At 33.4% G+C, this 20,578-nt stretch overlaps 1 protein-coding gene across 4 annotated transcripts in view; it reads left to right on the top strand.

Moving 5' to 3' along the window:
• The window catches only part of LOC143063037 (choline transporter-like protein 2), a 152,273-nt gene that overhangs the window by 99,313 nt on the left and 32,382 nt on the right, over positions 1-20,578 (top strand). For all 4 annotated transcript variants that reach the window (XM_076234949.1, XM_076234950.1, XM_076234951.1 and 1 more), the window contains exon 17: positions 16,114-16,242. In XM_076234949.1, the coding sequence (XP_076091064.1) occupies positions 16,114-16,242 (129 nt within the window). The remainder of the gene's footprint in view (positions 1-16,113; positions 16,243-20,578) is intronic.

Raw genomic sequence — 20,578 nt, forward strand, 5'->3', positions numbered from 1 at the left:
TCCTTCCGAGTCATTTCTGGTTCGTTGGTAACTCATTAAATTGATATGAACTCCAATGATAGTGCAAGCTTTTTTGATGTTGACAAATGTAGCAATGCAAAGTGGTACTTCGACCAAAAATATACCGATAAGTATCCAAAATCCTGACAGCTGACTTATCAAACCTGTTGCATTGCCGTAAAATTGTTTTGAAACACAGTTATCTGTTCCACTAACGCCACCTATAATTGTGAAGATAAGAAACACAGATAAACATAAAATGATCGACACTTTACCCAATTTTGATCGTCTTCTATGTAGAACAGATTTAGTCAGAAGTAATGATGCCTGGAATCGATCAGCGGCGACTATGCATGTTTGTAAAATGGATGCCATTCTCATTCCTGATAACAAAACTGGAATCACGGTACATAGGATTTTGACATTTGTTTTGTAGAGAAAAATACAGTATTCTGCAACTATGGCCAGCGAACTTAATCCATGGAACAGATAAATAACAAATAAAAGTCTGTAAAATAAGTTTAAGCGCAATTCTTTTGATGTTATAAAGATTATAAACACAGTGAAGTTTAGAATAAGGGCTAACACACCCACTCCAATGTTTATTCCCATAATTGGAAATGATTGTGAATAGTTGTTATCTTCACTGATATTCTTATCATTCACTGGATCCATGTTTAAAGAAAAATTTGCTGTTTTGTTGAAATAACTAAAATATCTCCTTTTAAACTTATAATGAATTTTTGCTATGGATACCTTTTTATCCAATTAACTAATTGTTAACTAGTAAGTGTCATCTATTATAAATTGATAATAGCATGAATTATTGTCCTTTAACACTTTTTTCTTCTGTTCTGTTACTTTCTGGATATATTGATCACAGGGTTCTATGTTTGAACAAATTTTGCTGTTTTTACGAAGTTACTAAAATATCTTTTTTTTTTAACTTATAATTGTTATCATGCATACCTTTTTGCTTCAATTATTTTCCTTATTTATCACTTATTGCGCCAGTTATTTTCCATATAAATATATCAAACACAAGTTCCATGTTTCAGCAAATTTTGCTGTTTTGATGAAATAATTATTTTCCTAATTTAACTCTTATTTCTTCAGTTATTTTCTGTATATAAAAGTACATAATTTTAATGGAAAATCAATGGTTTTTCTCCTTTTCCAAACTAATTAGTAACTTCACTTCATTCATCAATAACAGCTGTTTCGATAACAGAATTTTGTGTGAAATATTCTCTTGGTTTTGCCGCTATATATATATATATATATATATATATAGCGGCATATATATAAGACAATTTAATGTCTCTTGATAGGTTATCTGGTAATGACAGTTATGTAGGTGGCTCTATAATTTTGAAAATAGGTAAATATATATAAGACAATTTAATGTCTCTTGATTGGTTATCTGGTAATGACAGTTATGTAGGTGGCTCTATAATTTTGAAAATAGGTAAGATAAATAGATAAAGTGTGGAAAGAATAAAAGATAATCAGTCCATTTATAGAATGATAAATTATGTACATTTTTTTACAAATTTTGGGGAAAAATATCTGCAAACATGTGTCGTTGATTTGTGAAACTTAGTCATATTCCCTTATTTAAACAAGCACTTTGTAGTACGAACCCCACACCGTTTAAAACGAATAAGCACTGCTAAAGTCAACATTTTGAATTGTGACTGTTAAAGTTGAGTTCATGAGTCCAAATACCCCCCCTTGGAAATTCTTTGTTAAACCGGAAGTAGCTATTTTTTGTATTTTATTAATATAAAAGTATATAGTCTAGAACCAGATATTTTTGGAATCAGTGTCAAGTAAATATTGAAATATTATGGAAAGGAACATTTTTCAAACCGGAAATAACAAATTATCTCCCTTATTTAAAAAATATTGTATAGAAACCATATATTTTTGGAATCGACGTACAATAAGCTATCATTTGATGCTTAAAATGACATTTTAAACCGAACTTTACTATTTTCATATAAGATTACATGTTTTTTCTTTGTGGAAAGACATTCAATTGTTCTCTGAACAATTGGTTTTTAATTGATCTATAATTCTGTAATACAACAATTTAATTAAGGCTTCAGAATTTGGAATTTATGCATGTATTTCAAAGAATTTTATTTTTTTAAAGATTAATGAATAAAAGAATATAATTCTATCTGCTGTCTGATATAATTTGGAGGATGAATGCATTTGAATGGGGACATATGGTTGGCCTCACCCACCCTTCTTTTTTTTTAAATGACTGGATCTGCCCCTTAGAGATATATTATTTCTGCTCTTTGGTCCAGTTGTAGTCTCTTTAACACATTCCCCTTTTCCATTTTCTATTCTTTATACCTCTCTATTAATCAAATGAGATGTCCTTTAATCATTTTGTTCATTGTTGTAAACCCAACCATGATAAAAGTCAAAATAAAGTCTTTGAATTTTTTTATACGCCCGTCTTTTAGACGGGACGTATTATGGTATACCGTTGTCCGTCCGTCCGTCTGTCCGTCCGTCGTCCACACTTCGGACAATAACTCAAAAACACTTTCACCAATTTCCATGAAACTTTGGTGAATTGTTTATATCTATTGACGTAAGCTCCCTTTTGTTTTTTTTTAATTTCAGATTTTTTGTCGAGCCTGCAACTTTTGTTGCAGAAAGCTCGACATAGGGATAGTGATCCGGCTGCTACGGCGGCAACTATATTTTAGAGGGTGGAAGACCTGGATGCTTCATACTTTGTATATAGATGCCTCATGTTACGAGGTTTCCGTCAGTCACATGTCAAATGTCCTTGACCTCATTTTCATGGTTCAGTGACCACTTGAAAAAAAAGTTCAGATTTTTTATAATGTTGAATTCTCTCTTATCATAAGTAATAGGATAATTATATTTGGTATATGCGTACCTTGCAAGGTCCTCATCCCCATCAGACAGTTTTCACTTGACCTCGACCTCATTTTGTGGATCAGTGAACAAGGTTAAGTTTTGGTGGTCAAGTCCATATCTCAGATACTATAAGCAATAGGTCTAGTATATTCGGTGTATGGAAGGACTGTAAGGTGTACATGTCCAACTGGCAGGTGTCATCTGACCTTGACCTCATTTTCATGGTTCAGTGGTTATAGTTAAGTTTTTGTGTTTTGGTCTGTTTTTCTCATACTTTATGCAATAGATCTACTATATTTGTTGTATGGAATGATTGTAAGATGTACATGTCTAACGGGCAGATGTCATCTGACCTTGAGCTCATTTTCATGGTTGAGTGGTCAAAGTTAAGTTTTTGAGTTTTGGTCTTTTTATCTAATACTATATGCCATAGGTCAACTATATTTGGTGTATGGAAATATTTTATGATCTATATGTCAGTCCCGCAGGTTTTATTTGACCTCGACCTCATTTTCACGGTTCATTGCTCAGTGTTAAGTTTTTGTGTTTTGGTCTATTTTTCTTAAACTATAAGTAATAGGTCAACTATATTTGTTGTATGGAAGCATTGTTAGCTGTACATGTCTGCCTGGCATGGTTCATCTGACCTTGACCTCATTTTCATGGTTCATTGGTCTTTGTTTAGTTATCTTGGTTAATGCTAAGTTTATTTGACAGTTTTTAATAAAGTTTTATACTTAGGATTATCAACATAATATCAATAATTAGTAAAGAAGGCGAGACATTTCAGCGTGTGCACTCTTGTAAGTTTTGGATTTATGGGGCTTTATTCATAAAAAAGGGGGGATTTTCAACACTTCGGACAATAACTCAAAAAGGCTTTCACCAATGTCCATGAAACTTTGGTGAATTATTTATATCTATTGATGTAAGCTCCCTTTCAATTTTTATAAATTTCAGATTTTAAGTTTTGGATTTATGGGGCTTTATTCATAAAAAAAGGGGGATTTTTAACACTTCGGACAATAACTCAAAAAGGCTTTCACCAATGTCCATGAAACTTTGGTGAATTGTTTATATCTATTGATGTAACAAATAATACTTAATAAAATCTGATGAAAACATAAAATTTGTAAAATCTTTAGTTCAATTTAAAACATTAAATTTCTTGTAAAAAATAGGTTCCATGAATGTCATACATTTGTACTATTATTGAATGGTTGCAAGGATGAAAGCAAATTAGCAGTCCCTGAGATACTAACTGTTCCCTGAGGCATATATCATTTTATGATAACATTTTTACTATCTAAGCTATGGATAAAAATCAAATACTGTTTTTGCATATAGGATGTTTTACTCTTGTTAAAATTGGTTGCAATTGAAATCACAAATGATACCTTAGCATTGCAGCTTTTTTATAGAGTTCGGTTTCGGTGGAAGGGTTGAGCGCAATAATAAATGTTATAAAACATAACTAGTCTACAATAGCACATAATAAGTGAACAAGTGAAAACATGAAAATCCTAACATGTGACTAAATATTCCTTAAATGTTTGTAGTGGTTAGTGCATCAGACTACTAACACAAAGGTTCCTGGTTCGATTCCCGTTTGGGATGAAAATTTCAGGAACTCAATTTTCGGCTCTCCCTTGACACCATCTGCGAGTATGGTCTTGAGGAAACGATGATAGTCCGTCGGAAGGGGACGATAAATGGCTGACCCGTGTTAAGAGAGAGCCATATCTCTTGCACGTTAAAGACACCCTTGTAGATTTCGAAAAAGAGTAGGCTAATGCCGCTACAAGGCAGCACTCGCACCCGCAAAGTGGAAAGGGATTAATATAAGTTGCAAAACTTGTTTCCCAATCCACTATAAATAAATATGTTTAAACTAAACTAAACTTAAATGTTAAAGGGTGTCATTTTATGAAAAAAATAAGGAATCATTAAGTCTCCTAAACATTTATCAATATGATCATCTTGTGAATATTCTAAACAATAAAAAGGTAATAATCATTATCCACCATATTAAGCACCATTTGAACAACTTTTGCATACATCTTTGTATAATTTAGTATGGATTCCTTACTGTGTTCAACAGAATCTAACTACGAGCAATATACCCCAAGAAAATTACCTTCTTTCAAACTACTATAAAATTTGGAAATCAGCCATAGAATTGCTAAAACCCATAATCATATATCACTTTCCTTATATTGCATTGAAGACTTCTATGTTATATGCCAATGTTAATGATATTTGTTTTTTATGCTAAATATTGAAAAGCTGAACTAGGTTTAATCATCAGTGTCTTCTTCACTGTAATCACTGTCCTCATCATCAGAAAAATCCTCATTTTCATTCTCAGAAGAGGCCTCCTCATCATCAATGAAATCTTTATCTTCATCATCAATGAAATCCTTACTTTCATCACCTACTTCCTCATTTAGATCATAACTTTCAGTAGAGTCACTTTCACCATCTTCACTTTCCCTGTTATCTTCTTGCTGCTCCTCATTGTCATTGTAGTCATTTTTGCCATTTTTATACGCCCGTCTTCTTTCAAACGATGGGTGTATCATCCTTTATTTCAGAAAGTATAATACTTTTATATAGCTCTAATAGCATATTAGTTTAGAAGAACAAATCATAATCCAGTCTGCACGGTTAGCCACTAGTCCGATGCCCTCGACTAGTAAAATTTCATTCGGACTAGTAAGTATTAGCAAAGCTTTGTTTGGACCAATAAGAAAAATGTCAAAATATTGGTCTTCGGACTAGTAGTTGAAAAAGTTTTTGGTGCAGACTGATAATCAAAGAGACACCTTTATTAAGAGGTCATTGATTCATATTGATCAGACAATCCGTTGTTGGGTTTCTGCCCCTGAATTGGTAATTTTAAGGAAATTTTGCTGTTTTTGGTTATTATCTTGAATATTATTATAGATAAAGATAAACTGTAAACAGCAATAATGTTCAGCAAAGTAAGATTTACAAATAAGTCAACATGACCGAAATGGTCAATTGACCCCTTTAGGAGTCATTTTTAACCATTTTTCGTAAATCTTAGTCATCTTTTAGAAAAATCTTCTCCTCTGAAACTACTGGGCCAAATTAAACCAAACATGGCCACAATCATCATTGGGATATCTAGTTTTAAAAATGTGTCCGGTGACCGGGTCAACCAACCAAGATGGCCGCCATGGCTAAAAGTAGAACATGGGGGTAAAATGCAGTTTTTGGCTTATAACTCAAAAACCAAAGCATTTAGAGCAAATCTGACATGGGGAAAATTGTTCATCAGGTCAAAATCTATCTGCCCTGAAATTTTCAGATGAATCGGACAACCTGTTGTTGGGTTGCTGCCCCTGAATTGGTAATTAGGTCTTTCCAATTTTCTGTGGAAAAACCTATTGTTTTTCTTCTGATTATTTTTTTTTTTTTTTTTTTTTTCTTCCGCCAAATTTTGTTCTTGTGATAAACATTTGTTTCGCAATATGTCGCCTAAATATTTGGTATATGATATCGAACAGTTTATGCGCTTTTGAAATTTACCCTGCGTAACCGAATACTTTTCTTTGTAGGAGTTATCTCCCCAAACACTGTTTTCCTTGTGCTCACAACTCCTTCGCAACCGTAAAAGATTACGACAAATTTATTTTATAAAATTGCTCGTTATATCCTTCGCATGATTTGTCCAATTTCGACCGAAGCAATATGAACGCTCCATATGAGAGTTATTTCCCTTTTTGTATTTGAAATTTTGAAATGTATTTTAAACTGGAACCCCATAAGTGATAGAGACCTATGATCTTTTGATTTGAGGTCCTTGGTCCAAAAAATGAAAATTAGGTCAAGGTCAAAGGTCAAGGTTATATTCTAATTTTTGAATTTGTCTTATTTTCACTCATTTTCATTAACCTTATAAGATATCGACAAATTATTTTGTATAAATTGTTAGTTTCGACATGTTGTAACTAAATAATTTTAGTTGAAAGGGTGCGTAAACAATGAATGGGAGTTTTAGCCCCTATCATATCTAGAATTAAGTGTAAAGTGATATAACTTATTAACCATACATATTAGAGACCTAGGGTCTTTTGATTTGAGCTCCTCAGTTTGTGACCTTGAAATTGAGGTCAAGGTCATAGGTCAATATGACGTTCTAGATTTTGACCTTTGCTTTAAATTCATATCTTTACATCATTAAGCCATATGAACTGACATTTTAGACTGATTTTTAATATTTCAATATCAAAATAGATATTAACTGGTGGAAAGACCTTCAATTGTTCTCTGAACAATTGGTTTTTAATTTTAAGGAAATTTTGCTGTTTTTGGTTATTATCTTGAATATTATTATAGATACAGATAAACTGTAAACAGCAATAATGTACAGCAAAGTAAAACCTAAAAAGAAGTCAACATGACCAAAATGGTCAATTGACCCCTAAGGAGTTATTGCCCTATATATAGTCATTTTTTTTTAACAATTTTCACAAAATTTGTAAAATTTTACTAACATTTTCCACTGTAACTACTGGGTCAAGTTCATTATGGATAGAGATAATTGTAAGCAGCAAGAATGTTCAGTAAAGTAAGATCTACAAACACATCACCATCACCAAACCACAATTTTGTCTTGAATCCATCTGTGTCCTTTGTTTAGTATTCACATAGACCAAGGTAAGCGACACAGGCTCTTTAGAGCCTTTAGTTTGAAATCTACAAGGGTGTCTTTTACGTGCAAGAGATATATCTCTCTCTTAACATTGGTCAGCAATTTATCCTACCCTTCCGACGGACTATCATCATTTCTTAAAACCATACTTGCAGATGGTGTCGTTGGAGAGCCGAAATTCAGTCCCTAAAATTGACACAGTTGCTAATATGTAGCTTGTGATAGTTATCTATGGCCTATTTGTCTATAGTCTTAGCAAGTTTAACAATTAACCTAGACTTGTGCTAGTGATGTTTAGCTCACCTTTCCAAAGGAAAAATGAGCTTTTGCCATTACTTGGCGTCCTTGTCGTCGTCCGTCTTGTGTAAAATATTTCAAACATCTCCTTTGAAGCTACTGAACTAAATCCAACCAAACTTCAGCTGAATGATCCTTAGGGTATCTTATAAAGTTTGTGTTTGTGTTCGTCAAAAAATAAAGCATTTAGAGCAAATCTGACAAGGGAAAATGTTCATTTTAGGCAAGTTCTATCAGCCTTGAAATTTGCCACTAAATTGGTAATTTTAATGAAATTTTGCAGTTTTTGGTTATTATCTTAATTTAAATATTATATAAGATAAAAGATAAAATGTAACAGCAAAAATGTTCAGCAAAGTAATATCAGTAAATAAGTTAATATGACCAAATTTGTCATTTGACCTCAGAAAACATGGCTGCCATGGCTTAAAATAGACCATAGGGTAATGAGAAATGAGCTAACGCCGCTGCCGCCGCCGGATCACTATCCCTATGTCAAGCTTTCTGCAACAAAAGTTGCAGGCTCGACAAAAACTATTTTGAAACTGCTGGATCAATTTGAATGAGTTTTTGTCGAGCCTGCAACTTTTGTTGCAGAAAGCTTGACATAGGGATAGTGATCCGGCGGCTACGGCGGCGGTGTTAGCTCACTTCTTTAAAGCTATATATTTTAGAAGGTGGAAGACCTGGATGCTTCATATTTTGTATATAGATGCCTCATGTTACGAAGTTTCCGTCAGTCACATGTCCATTGTCCTTGACCTCATTTTCATGGTTCAGTGACCACTTGAAAAAAAAGTTCAGATTTTTTGTAATGTTAAATTCTCTCTTACTGTAAGTAATAGGGTAACTATATTTAGTATGTGCGTACCTTGGAAGGTCCTCATGCCTGTCAGACAGTTTTCACTTGACCTCGACCTCATTTCATGGATCAGTGAACAAGGTTAAGTTTTGGTGGTCAAGTCCATATCTCAGATACTATAAGCAATAGGTCTAGTATATTCGGTGTATGGAAGGACTGTAAGGTGTACATGTCCAACTGGCAGGTGTCATCTGACCTTGACCTCATTTTCATGGTTCAGTGGTTATAGTTAGGTTTTTGTGTTTTGGTCTGTTTTTCTCATACTTTATGCAATAGGTTTACTATATTTGTTGTATGGAATAATTGTAAGGTGTACATGTCTAGCTGGCAGATGTCATCTGACCTTGACCTTATTTTCATGTGTATAGTTAAGTTTTTGTGTTTTGGTCTGTTTTTCTCATACTTTATGCAATAGGTTTACTATATTTGTTTTATGGAATGATTGTAAGGTGTACATGTCTAGCGGGCAGATGTCATCTGACCTTGACCTCATTTTCATGGTTCAGTGGTCAAAGTTAAGTTTTTGAGTTTTGGTCTTTTTATCTAATACTATGTCATAGGTCAACTATATTTGGTGTATGGAAATATTTTATGATCTATATGTCAGTCGTGCAGGTTTTATTTGACCTTGACCTGGTTTTCACGGTTCATTACTCAGTGTTAAGCTTTTGTGTTTTGGTCTATTTTCTTAAACTATAAGCAATAGGTCAAGTATATTTGTTGTATGGAAGCATTGTTAGCTGTACATGTCTGTCTGGCGTATGGTTCAAATGACCTTGACCTCATTTTCATAGTTCATGTTAAGTTTATGTGACAGTCGTAATAAAGCTTTATATTTAGGAGTATCAACATAATATCAATGATTGGTAAAGAAGTCGAGACATTTCACAGGGGTTTCATTATCTTTCATGTTGACTGGTACTTTCCACATGTCTAGGTGGTACTTTTCAATTTATTCCATGAATATCTTATATAAAAATTTCTATATTTAGGCGGTACTTGTCAATAGCATACAAGGGTAAAAGTACCGGGTACCGCCTCCTAATGAATGGCCTGCATTTCAGTGTGTGCACTCTTGTTTAGTATCTAGTATAAATTTTGTATTTTATTTCCTTTTACGTCAGGAAGCATTTAACTACTATTGCTAAAATAGAACATAGGGGTAAGTTGTACTGGTTTAATTGCTTTTGAAGAATATTTGATTGATACAAAGATTTTAAATTGCACATTTAAACCACTCATTGATATATATTGAAAAGCAAAAATAATCATTGATGAAGGATTTAGGCAAAAAATAATTTTAAATTACAGGTGAGCTATTCAGGCTATTCAAAACTTCTTGTTTATTCTCCATTGGCTAGATATATAGGGGAAGGGTCGAGACATCAAAAAGTTATGTTTAACCCAACTACATTTTGAGCCTATCTCAAATCAGAAGCCTCTAGCCTTTGTTAGTCTTGTTAGTCTTGTATGTTTTTTTTTTTAATTTAAGTTCATTTATATGTTTAACCGGATTTTTGTAACAAAAATGTCGGTTATTGATTTGGGGATGTACGGCGGGCGGGCGGGCGGCAATCAAATGTTGTCCGTGCATTAACTCATGAACCGTTCAACCAAAGCTTTTAAAATTTTAATATGTTATTCCTGACAACTATACGAAGGTCAAGTTCAATAATGGCGATTTTGACTTTTACCGTTCAGGAGTTATGGTTCTTCTAAGATTGAAAAATGGAGTTGTCCGTGCATTTACGCATGAACTGTTCTACCAAAGCTTCCCAAATTTTAATATGTTGTTACTAATGAAAGAATGGAGGTCAAGTTCAATAATGACAAATCTGACTTTTACCGTTCAGGAGTTATGGTTCTTGAAAGATTGAAAAATGGAGTTTCCAGTCGTGTCCATGCATTTATGCATGAACTGTTCTACCAAAGCTTCCGAAATTTTAATATGCTGTTACTGATGACAAAATGGAGGTCAAGTTCAATAATGACGATTTTGACTTTTACCGTTCAGGAGTTATGGTTCTTGAAAGATCGTAAAATGGCGTTGCCATTCAGGTTGTTGCATTTACTCATGAACCATTCAATCTAAGCTTTTCAAATTTTAATATGTTGATACTGATGACAAAATGGAGGTCAAATTTGATATTGACGATTTTCACTTTCACCATTCATCAGTAATGGTTCTTGTGATATTGCCAGGACACAAATAAATGTTAATAAATCCGGTTTGCTGTCGTTGTGACAGCCTCTTGTTTAGAGTTTAGTGTGATGTCCATTTTCACTGAACTAGTACTCATTTTTGTTTAGCATTTTAGAGGCCTGCTAGGTGCAGATTTTCTTGTTGTGTGGAATACCCATTTGTGACCTTGTACTGATTGCTGCTCTTTTGTCGGGAAATTGTCTTTTTGACACCTTCCCCATTTCCATTCTCAATTTTTTTTGTATCCTATCATTCAGTACCTTGTCATAAGCTATAAGTTTTAATATTTCAGCTTGAATTTTTATAAACCTAATAAGATGTTGCTTTTTAGCTCACCGGGCCTGAAGGGCCAACTGAGCTTTTCTCATCACTTTGCGACCTTCGTCGTCTGTTAACTTTTACAAAAATCTTCTCCTCGAAACTACTGGGTCAAATTTAACCAAACTTGGCCACAATTACATTGGGGTATCTAGTTTAAAAAATGTGTCCGATGACCCAGCCAACCAACCAAGATGGCCGCCATGGCTAAAAATAGAACATAGGGGTAAAATGTAGATTTTGGCTTGTATCTCCGAAACCAAAGCATTTAGAGCAAATCTGACGTGGGGTGAAATTGTTTATCCGGTCAAGATTTAACTGCCCTGAAATTTTCAGATGAATCAGAGAACCTGTTGTTGGGTTGCTGCCACTAAATTGGTAATTTTATGTAAATTTTGCAGTTTTTGGTTATTATTTTGAATATTATTATAGATAGAGATAAACTGTAAGCATCATAATGTTCAGTAAAGTATGATCTACAAGTAAGTCAACAAGACCAAAATGGTCATTATAGTCATTTTTGTCTAGCCTTCGACTTTAGTCGAAAAAGCGAGACTAAGCGATCCTACATTCCGTCGTCGTCGGTGTCGTCGGCGGCGGCGTCCACAAATATTCACTCTGTGGTTAAAGTTTTTGAAATTTTAATAACTTTCTTAAACTATACTGAATTTCTACCAAACTTGGACAGAAGCTTGTTTATGATCATAAGAAAGTATCCAGAAGTAAATTTTGTAAAAATAAAATTCCATTTTTTCCGTATTTTACTTATAAATGGACTTAGTTTTTCTGCGAGGAAACATTACATTCACTCTGTGGTTAAAGTTTTTAAAATTTTAATAACTTTCATAAACTATCCTTGATTTGTACCAAACTTGGACAGAAGCTTGTTTATGATCATAAGATAGTATCAAGAAGAAAATTTTGTAAAAATAAATTTCCACTTTTCCGTATTTTACTTATAAATGGACTTAGTTTTTTTGCCAGAAACAAAACATTCACTCTGTGGTTTAAGTTTTTAAATTTTTATAATTTTCTTAAACTATCCTGGATTTCTATCAAACTTAGACAAAAGCTTGTTTCTGATCATAAGATATTATTCAGAAGTAAATTTTGTAAAAAAAAAATTCACTTTTTCCGTATTTTACTTATAAAATGACTTAGTTTTTCTTCCAGTAAACATTACATACAGTCTGCAGTTAAAGTTTATAAAACATTTATTAGATTCATAAACTATCCTGGATTTTTTTACCAAACTTGGAAGCTTCTTTCAATCAAAAGACAGTATCGAGAGGGAAATTTTTATTGATGTTTTTCCTCATTTTTGTTGAATCTGCGATTAACAGCAAAAGTAGGCGACACACTGGGTTCCGCGGAACCCTTACGAATTTTTTAACCAATTTTTCGTAAATTTTTGAAATCTTCTACAAAAATCTTCTCCTGAAACTACTGGGCCAAATTTGATTTAACTTAGCCACAATCATTATTAGGGTATCTAGTTTAAAAATGTGTGCGGTGACCCAGCCAACCAACCAAGATGGCAGCCATGGCTAAAAATAGAACATAGGGGTAAAATGAAGATTTTGGCTTATAACTTTGAAACCATAGCATTTAAAGCAAATCTGACAAGCAGTTTAATTGTTTATCAAGTTAATGTCAATCTGCCCTGAAATTTTCAGATGAATTGGACAACTGGTTGTTGGTTGCTGTCCCCAAATTGGTAATTTTTTAAGAAATTTTGCTATTTTTGGTTATTATCTTGAATACTATTATAGATAGAGATAAACTGTAAACAGCAGTAACGTTTAGCAAAGTAAGATCTACAAATAAGTCAACATAATCAAAATGGTCAATTGACCCCTTAAGGAGTTATTGCCCTTTATAGTCAATTTTTAACAATTTTCACTAATTTGATAATTTTTTGTAAATTTTTACAAGATATTTTCCTCTGTAACGAAAGGGCCAAGTTTATTATAGATAGAGAAAATTGTAAGTAGCAAGAATTTCAGTAGATAAGATCTACAAACACATCACCATCACCAAAACACAATTTTATCATGAATCCATCTGTGTAATTTGTTTAATATGCACATAGACTGAGGTGAGCGACGCAGCTCTTTAGAGCCTCTAGTTTTGTTTTATTGACAGATTTATCCTTAATTATTGTACTTAAGATCATAATTCGATCCAATATAGCAATTTTCCACTTCTTTTTAATAAAATGATAACCCTTCAAGTAGTGATTAATGTTGGATTAATTTCCATTTTTGAATGTGATCAGTCAGTTGTTGTCCCCAGAGTGTATTCAGCTGAGAGGTTTTAGGAAACTTGTCTTTAAAAAATCATAAAATTAACCAACACAAATTGATGATAATGATGATGATTGTCTGCTTAACCTCCAGAGGTTAATAAATGTATATTCAGGATAAGAATATGTTAATGTAATAGGTATATTTACCCTGCTTTGTACTTTGGGCGAAAGCTACTGGTAAGTGATTATTAACGTGCTAGTTCACATTTTGGGCGATAGCTAAGTGATTGTTAACGTGTTAGTTTATACTTTGGACGATAGCTAAGTGATTATTAACGTGTTAGTTCATACTTTGGGCGATAGCTAAGTGATTATTAACATGCTAGTTCATAGTTTGGGCAGAGCTAAGTGATTATTAACGTGTTAGTTCATACTTTGGATGATAGCTAAGTGATTATTAACGTGTTAGTTTATACTTTGGACGATAGCTAAGTGATTATTAACGTGTTAGTTTATACTTTGGACGATAGCTAAGTGATTATTAACGTGTTAGTTCATACTTTGGACGATAGCTAAGTGATTATTAACGTGTTAGTTCATACTTTGGACGATAGCTAAGTGATTATTAACGTGTTAGTTTATACTTTGGGCAGAGCTAAGTGATTATTAACGTGTTAGTTTATACTTTGGACGATAGCTAAGTGATTATTAACGTGTTAGTTCATACTTTGGACGATAGCTAAGTGATTATTGACGTGTTAGTTCATACTTTGGGCAGAGCTAAGTGATTATTAACGTGTTAGTTCATAGTTTGGGCAGAGCTAAGTGATTATTAACGTGTTAGTTTATACTTTGGGCAGAGCTAAGTGATTATTAACGTGTTAGTTCATACTTTGGGCAGAGCTAAGTGATTATTAACGTGTTAGTTTATACTTTGGGCAGAGCTAAGTGATTATTAACGTGTTAGTTTATACTTTGGGCAGAGCTAAGTGATTATTAACATGTTAGTTCATACTTTGGACGATAGCTAAGTGATTATTAACGTGTTAGTTCATACTTTGGACGATAGCTAAGTGATTATTAACGTGTTAGTTCATACTTTGGACGATAGCTAAGTGATTATTAACATGCTAGTTCATAGTTTGGGCAGAGCTAAGTGATTATTAACGTGTTAGTTCATACTTTGGACGATAGCTAAGTGATTATTAACGTGTTAGTTCATACTTTGGACGATAGCTAAGTGATTATTAACGTGCTAGTTCACAAGGTAATAGTCTGCATGAAGATCAGTTACCATACCTGGACACAGGTTGAAGTTTATTATCAGTTTAATAATTAATATGCCTTTTTTGGCAGTAGGATAATACAGGATAATATAATGTTTGTCATTCTGGGGTCAAAACTGGTATGACTATTCTGTGATTGACCCTGTGATTAGAGATCCTTATTTATGCCTCCGCTGTAACAGAGATGGGCATTGAGTGCTACCCTTGTCCATCTGTCCAGGCTTTCTCCATAATCAGATTCCGCTCTCAAACAAATGTTATAAAACTTACACAAAATGCTTATTACCACAAAACACAAATCAAGTTGGAACTGGAGTTGTAATTACAAAACTGCTACCTGTAGGATAACGTCTAATTCATATTTTGTTGAATCCTCTCCAAATTGGGAGGATGATTTTCATTTGTTAAGATCTCAAATGAGAAATATCTGAAACATGTGCCATTTTTAGTGGAAAGGAACTAATAAAAAAAGTATCTGAAAGTAACTTCTATATGAAAATACAATCATTGTTGGTGGCAGCTTGGACGTTACAAGATGTTATCTATTTGGGACAGAAAATTACATAATATCAAAATCTATCTTACATTTGGGAGAAAACAAAATGATTGCCATAGATTGTGAATTGTTGGTGTTTGGGACTTCCTATTTTAATACCTTAGTTTAGTAATTTGCCATAGATGTAGAACCCACCATAGATTTGAATTCTACATATATTTTTCATCTTTTATGGTACACAGATTATTTTAATTCTGTTTAACATAAATGCTTCAGAATCATTGATGAAATTATTGATGTAAAGAGTTATCTCCTGTACCCACCCCCTTAATTTTGTGGGGTACTGCAGACTACAAATAACACGAACTAGAAACTAGATACTCAATTCAAATAATATTTGTGTAGTACTTATTTATGTGAGTATATTGTGAACAAACAAATTAAATGTTACTGTGGATTCATTATTATTCGTTGGATACCAATTTTCGTGGCTTTCCTGGGTACAAGTGAACAACGAAATTAAATGTTCAAGGAATAACAAAATTTCTATAGGCTTATATGCAGACTTTGGCAAAACCACGAAATTAAATATCCACGAACATGCATGTTTTATGTAATCAACGAAAATTGGTACCCACGAAAATAATTCAATCCACAGTATTTGACAAAATATGCTTTCAAATAGGTTTGTAGAAAGCATTTGTTATTATTCACTGCCATGAAGAAACATTTTTTTTTCTCAATTGTCTGCAGTAAACTTACCTTGTACTTTTTTATGACATTTCAAATATTTTAAAGTTTTACTTTTATTTCAGGTACCATCTAGGATCTCTAGCCTTTGGATCTCTGATAATAGCCATTATACAGATCATTAGAGTCTTACTGGAATATGTAGATGGTAAATTAAAAGGATCTGAGAACCCTGTTGCTAAATTTTTTGTGAAGTAAGTTTTTTTTCTCCATAGTAGCTATATAGTATATCAGATACTTTTAAAAAAAATAGCTTCTCTGCTGATTGCTAGTTTTAACTTTCAAACACAGATTGTGTGTAAAAGTATATTTTAAAACCTAACAACATTTTGGTACATCTAACCTTGTATGTATATAGATGCCTTATGTGACCAAGTTTCTGTCATGCATATGTCCATTGTCCTTGACCTCATTTTCATGGTTCAGTGATGAATTTCTCCCTTACTATGTGGTAATTGGGCAACTAAATTTGATATGTTTGATCTTTGTATGGTCTTCTTCAGACAATGTTCACCTGACCTCTGCGTCATTTTGTTTGATCAAGGTTAAAGTTTTGTGATTTTGTCTTTTCCATATCTTATAAGCAGTAGGTTAACTTTGTATGTTTTATGGAAATATTGTAAGGTGAACATGTCTGTCTAGTATAGTTCATCTGACATGGACCTCTTTTGTGTTAGTTTAATTTGTGAATATTAAATTTCCCTGAATATGTCTGTTTCTATGATACTATGAGCTGAATAGTAAACAGTATTTTGTGTATGGATGAATGAAAGATGTACCTGTCTATCTAGCAGGGGTTGACTGACCTTGACCTTTCATTGTTCAATAGCTATGTTAAGTTTTTTTGATTATGTTCTTTTTCTCAGATTGTTTAAGCATATAAGTAGTGAGTAAACTAATTTTTTTGTGAATTGTGTTGGGTACATATGTGTCTGGCAGTGTTCATTTGGGGTCTGCTCCCTAATCCCGCTTATTGTTTAGTGAGAATCCTGTATCCCGCTTCTCGTTGCCATAATAGCGCATGAAATTTTCTTTGTCTGGCTGGACTTCGTTTCCCATTTTCATGCTTAATTGTTCGACTTTCACTTGTCACACTTCGCCCCTATGAGACCCACTTCATCTGGTCTTGACATCATTTTATTAATTAATTGGCGATGTTAAGTTTTTGTGGTTAGGTTTGTTTCTCAGATACTAGAAAATATATGTCAGCTATCTTTCTTCCCAATTATGAACTTTTACAACTAATTTTTGAAATGGTTAGAGGATGCCTTTTGAAATGCAGAATTGTATACCCTACCATGAGTTAACTTGATTAATTAGTCCTTTTAAACATTTATGTGTGAATCAATTTTATTGTCCGTCTGTGTCCTGAATAACATGCCATGCTGTAAGGTATATTTGACACATTTTTTAAAAAAAATCTGTAATGCTTTTAAGTAAGTTTTATTTTCAATAACCTTCATGTTTTCTTCATCAAAAGATATTACAATTCAAAATAAATATTAAGGATGGTTCTCACTTCCAATTTCTAATGCTTTTGGTTTTCGCTTTTCATTTCTTATGTTTTTTGTTTGTAACTGATGTAACAGAATTCCTATAGTATAATTAATTATACTGACATTGATCTGTTACACAGAGGCATACTGGTGGTTTTTTTTATGAGATGGTAGCTATTTCTGTTTACGGTTATAAGTATGGTTAAGTGAAGTTTATAAAGTAATTTGAGAGATCATACGGGAGGATTTTTTTTAGGAACTTTGTCTTTTTAGCTCACCTGGACAATGGTCCATGCGAGCTGTTTTAAATACCTTCATTATGCGTTGTCGCATTCATTGGCATTATTCTCCTCTGAAACACTATGGGCAAACATGTTGAGTGTTCTTTAATAAATATATTGTTATGTCTGACTCTAAGACAATTTCCCCCAGTTTTAGCTCACCTGGCCCAAAGGGCCAAGTGAGCTTTTCTCATCACTTGGCGTCTGGCGTCGTCCGTTGTCGTTGTCGTCGTCGTCCTCCGTCGTCGTCCTCCGTCATCGTTAACTTTTACAAAAATCTTCTCCTCTGAAACTACTGGGCCAAATTTAACCGAACTTGGCCACAATTATTATTAGGGTATCTAGTTTAAAAAATGTGTGGCGTGACCCAGCCAACCAACCAAGATTGCCGCCACGGCTAAAAATAGAACATAGGGGTAAATGCAGTTTTTGGCTTATAACTCAAAAACCAAAGCATTTAGAGCAAATCTGACATGAAGTAAAATTGTTTATCTGGTCAAGATCTATCTGCCCTGAAATTTTCAGATGAATCAGACAACCTGTTGTTGGGTTGCTGCCCCTGAGTTGGTAATTTTAAGAAAATTTTGCTGTTTTTGGTTATTATCTTGAATATTATTATAGATAGAGATAAACTGCAGTTAACAGCAATAATGTTCAGCAAAATAAGATTAACAAATAAGTCAACATGACCCTTTAGGAGTTATTGCCCTTTATAGTCAATTTTTAACCCATTTTTCGTGAATCTTAGTAATCTTTTTCAAAAATCTTCTACTCTAAAACTACTGTGCAAAATTAATCCAAACTTGGCCACAATCATCTTTTGGGTATCTAGTTTGAAAAATGTGTTCGATGACCCGGCTATCCAACCAAGATGGCCACCACGGCTAAAAATAGCACATAGGGGTAAAATGCAGTGTTTGGCTTATAACTCAAAAACCAAAGCATTTAAAGCAAATCTGACGGCGTTAAATTGTATATCAGGTCAAGATCTATCTGCCCTGAAATTTTCAGATTGATCGGACAACCAGTTGTTAAGTTGCTGCCCCTGAATTGGTAATTTTAAAAAAATTTTCCTGTTATTGTCGAGCCTGCAACTTTTGTTGCAGAAAGCTCGACATAGGGATAGTGATCCAGCGGCGGTGTTAGCTAACTTCTTAAAAGCTTTATATTTTAGAAGGTGGAAGACCTGGATGCTTCATACTTTGTATATAGATGCCTCATGTTACGAAGTTTCTGTTAGTTACATGTCCAATGTCCTTGACCTCATTTTCATGGTTCAGTGACCACTTGAAAAAAAAGTTCAAATTTTTTGTAATGTTGAATTCTCTCTTATTATAAGTAATAGGATAACTATATTTCATATGTGCGTACCTTGCAAGGTCCTCATGTCTGTCAGACAGTTTTCACTTGACCTCAACCTCATTTCATGGATCAGTGAACAAGGTTAAGTTTTGGTGGTCAAGTCCATATCTCAGATACTATAAGCAATAGGGCTAGTATATTCGGTGTATGGAAGGACTGTAAGGTGTACATGTCCAACTGGCAGGTGTCATCTGACCTTGACCTCATTTTCATGGTTCAGTGGTTATAGTTAAATTTTTGTGTTTTGGTCTATTTTTCTCATACTATATGCAATAGGTCTACTATATTTGTTGTATGGAATGATTGTAAGGTGTACATGTCTAGCGGGCAGATGTCATGTGACCTTGACCTCATTTTCATGGTTCAGTGGTCAAAGTTAAGTTTTTGAGTTTTTGTCTTTTTATCTAATACTATATGCCATAGGTCAACTATATTTGGTGTATGGAAATATTTTATGATCTTTATGTCAGTCGCGCAGGTTTTATTTGACCATGACCTCATTTTCACGGTTCATTGCACAGTGTTATGTTTTTGTGTTTTGGTCTATTTTTCTTAAACTATAAGTAATGGGTCAACTATATATGTTGTATAGAAGCATTGTTAGCTGTACATGTCTGCCTGGCATGGTTCATCTGACCTTGACCTCATTTTCAAGTTTCATTGGTCTTTGTTTAGTTATCTTGGTTAATGTTAAGTTTATGTGACAGTTGTTATAATGCTTAACTTTATACTTAGGACTATCAACATAATATCAATGATTAGTATAGAAGGCGAGACATTTCAGCGTGTGCACTCTTGTTGAATATTATTATAGATAGAGATAAACTGTAAACAGCAATAATGTTCAGCAAAGTAAGATTTACAAATAAGTCAACATGACCGAAATGGTCAATTGACCCCCTAAGGAGTTATTGTCCTTTATAGTCAATTTTTAACAATTTTCATAAAATTTGTAAATTTTTATTAACATTTTCCACTGAAACTACTGGGCCAAGTTCATTATAGATAGAGATAATTGTAAGCAGCAAGACTGTTTAGTAAAGTAAGATGTACAAACACATCACCATCACCAAAACACAATTTTGTCATGAATCCATCTGCATCCTTTGATTAATATTCACATAGACCAAGGTGAGCGACACAGGCTCTTTAGAGCCTCTAGTTTTGTATTGATGAAAACTATAATCAGGAAATTATGAGCATAAAAAATGTCAACATAACTGAAGTCGACAGACAGTGATTCCTTGTAGGTTGTTATGTACCAATTAATACTTTATGATTATTACTCACAGAAAAAGTTGTAAATCAAATTGAAATGACCTTCTTTGGGACATTTTACATTGGATATGACATGGTTTTGTTGCAAGAAATATATATACAGTGTCAGTAAC

The sequence above is a fragment of the Mytilus galloprovincialis genome, chromosome 2, assembly GCF_965363235.1.
Source record: "Mytilus galloprovincialis chromosome 2, xbMytGall1.hap1.1, whole genome shotgun sequence".
Taxonomy (NCBI): Eukaryota; Metazoa; Mollusca; class Bivalvia; order Mytilida; family Mytilidae; genus Mytilus; species Mytilus galloprovincialis.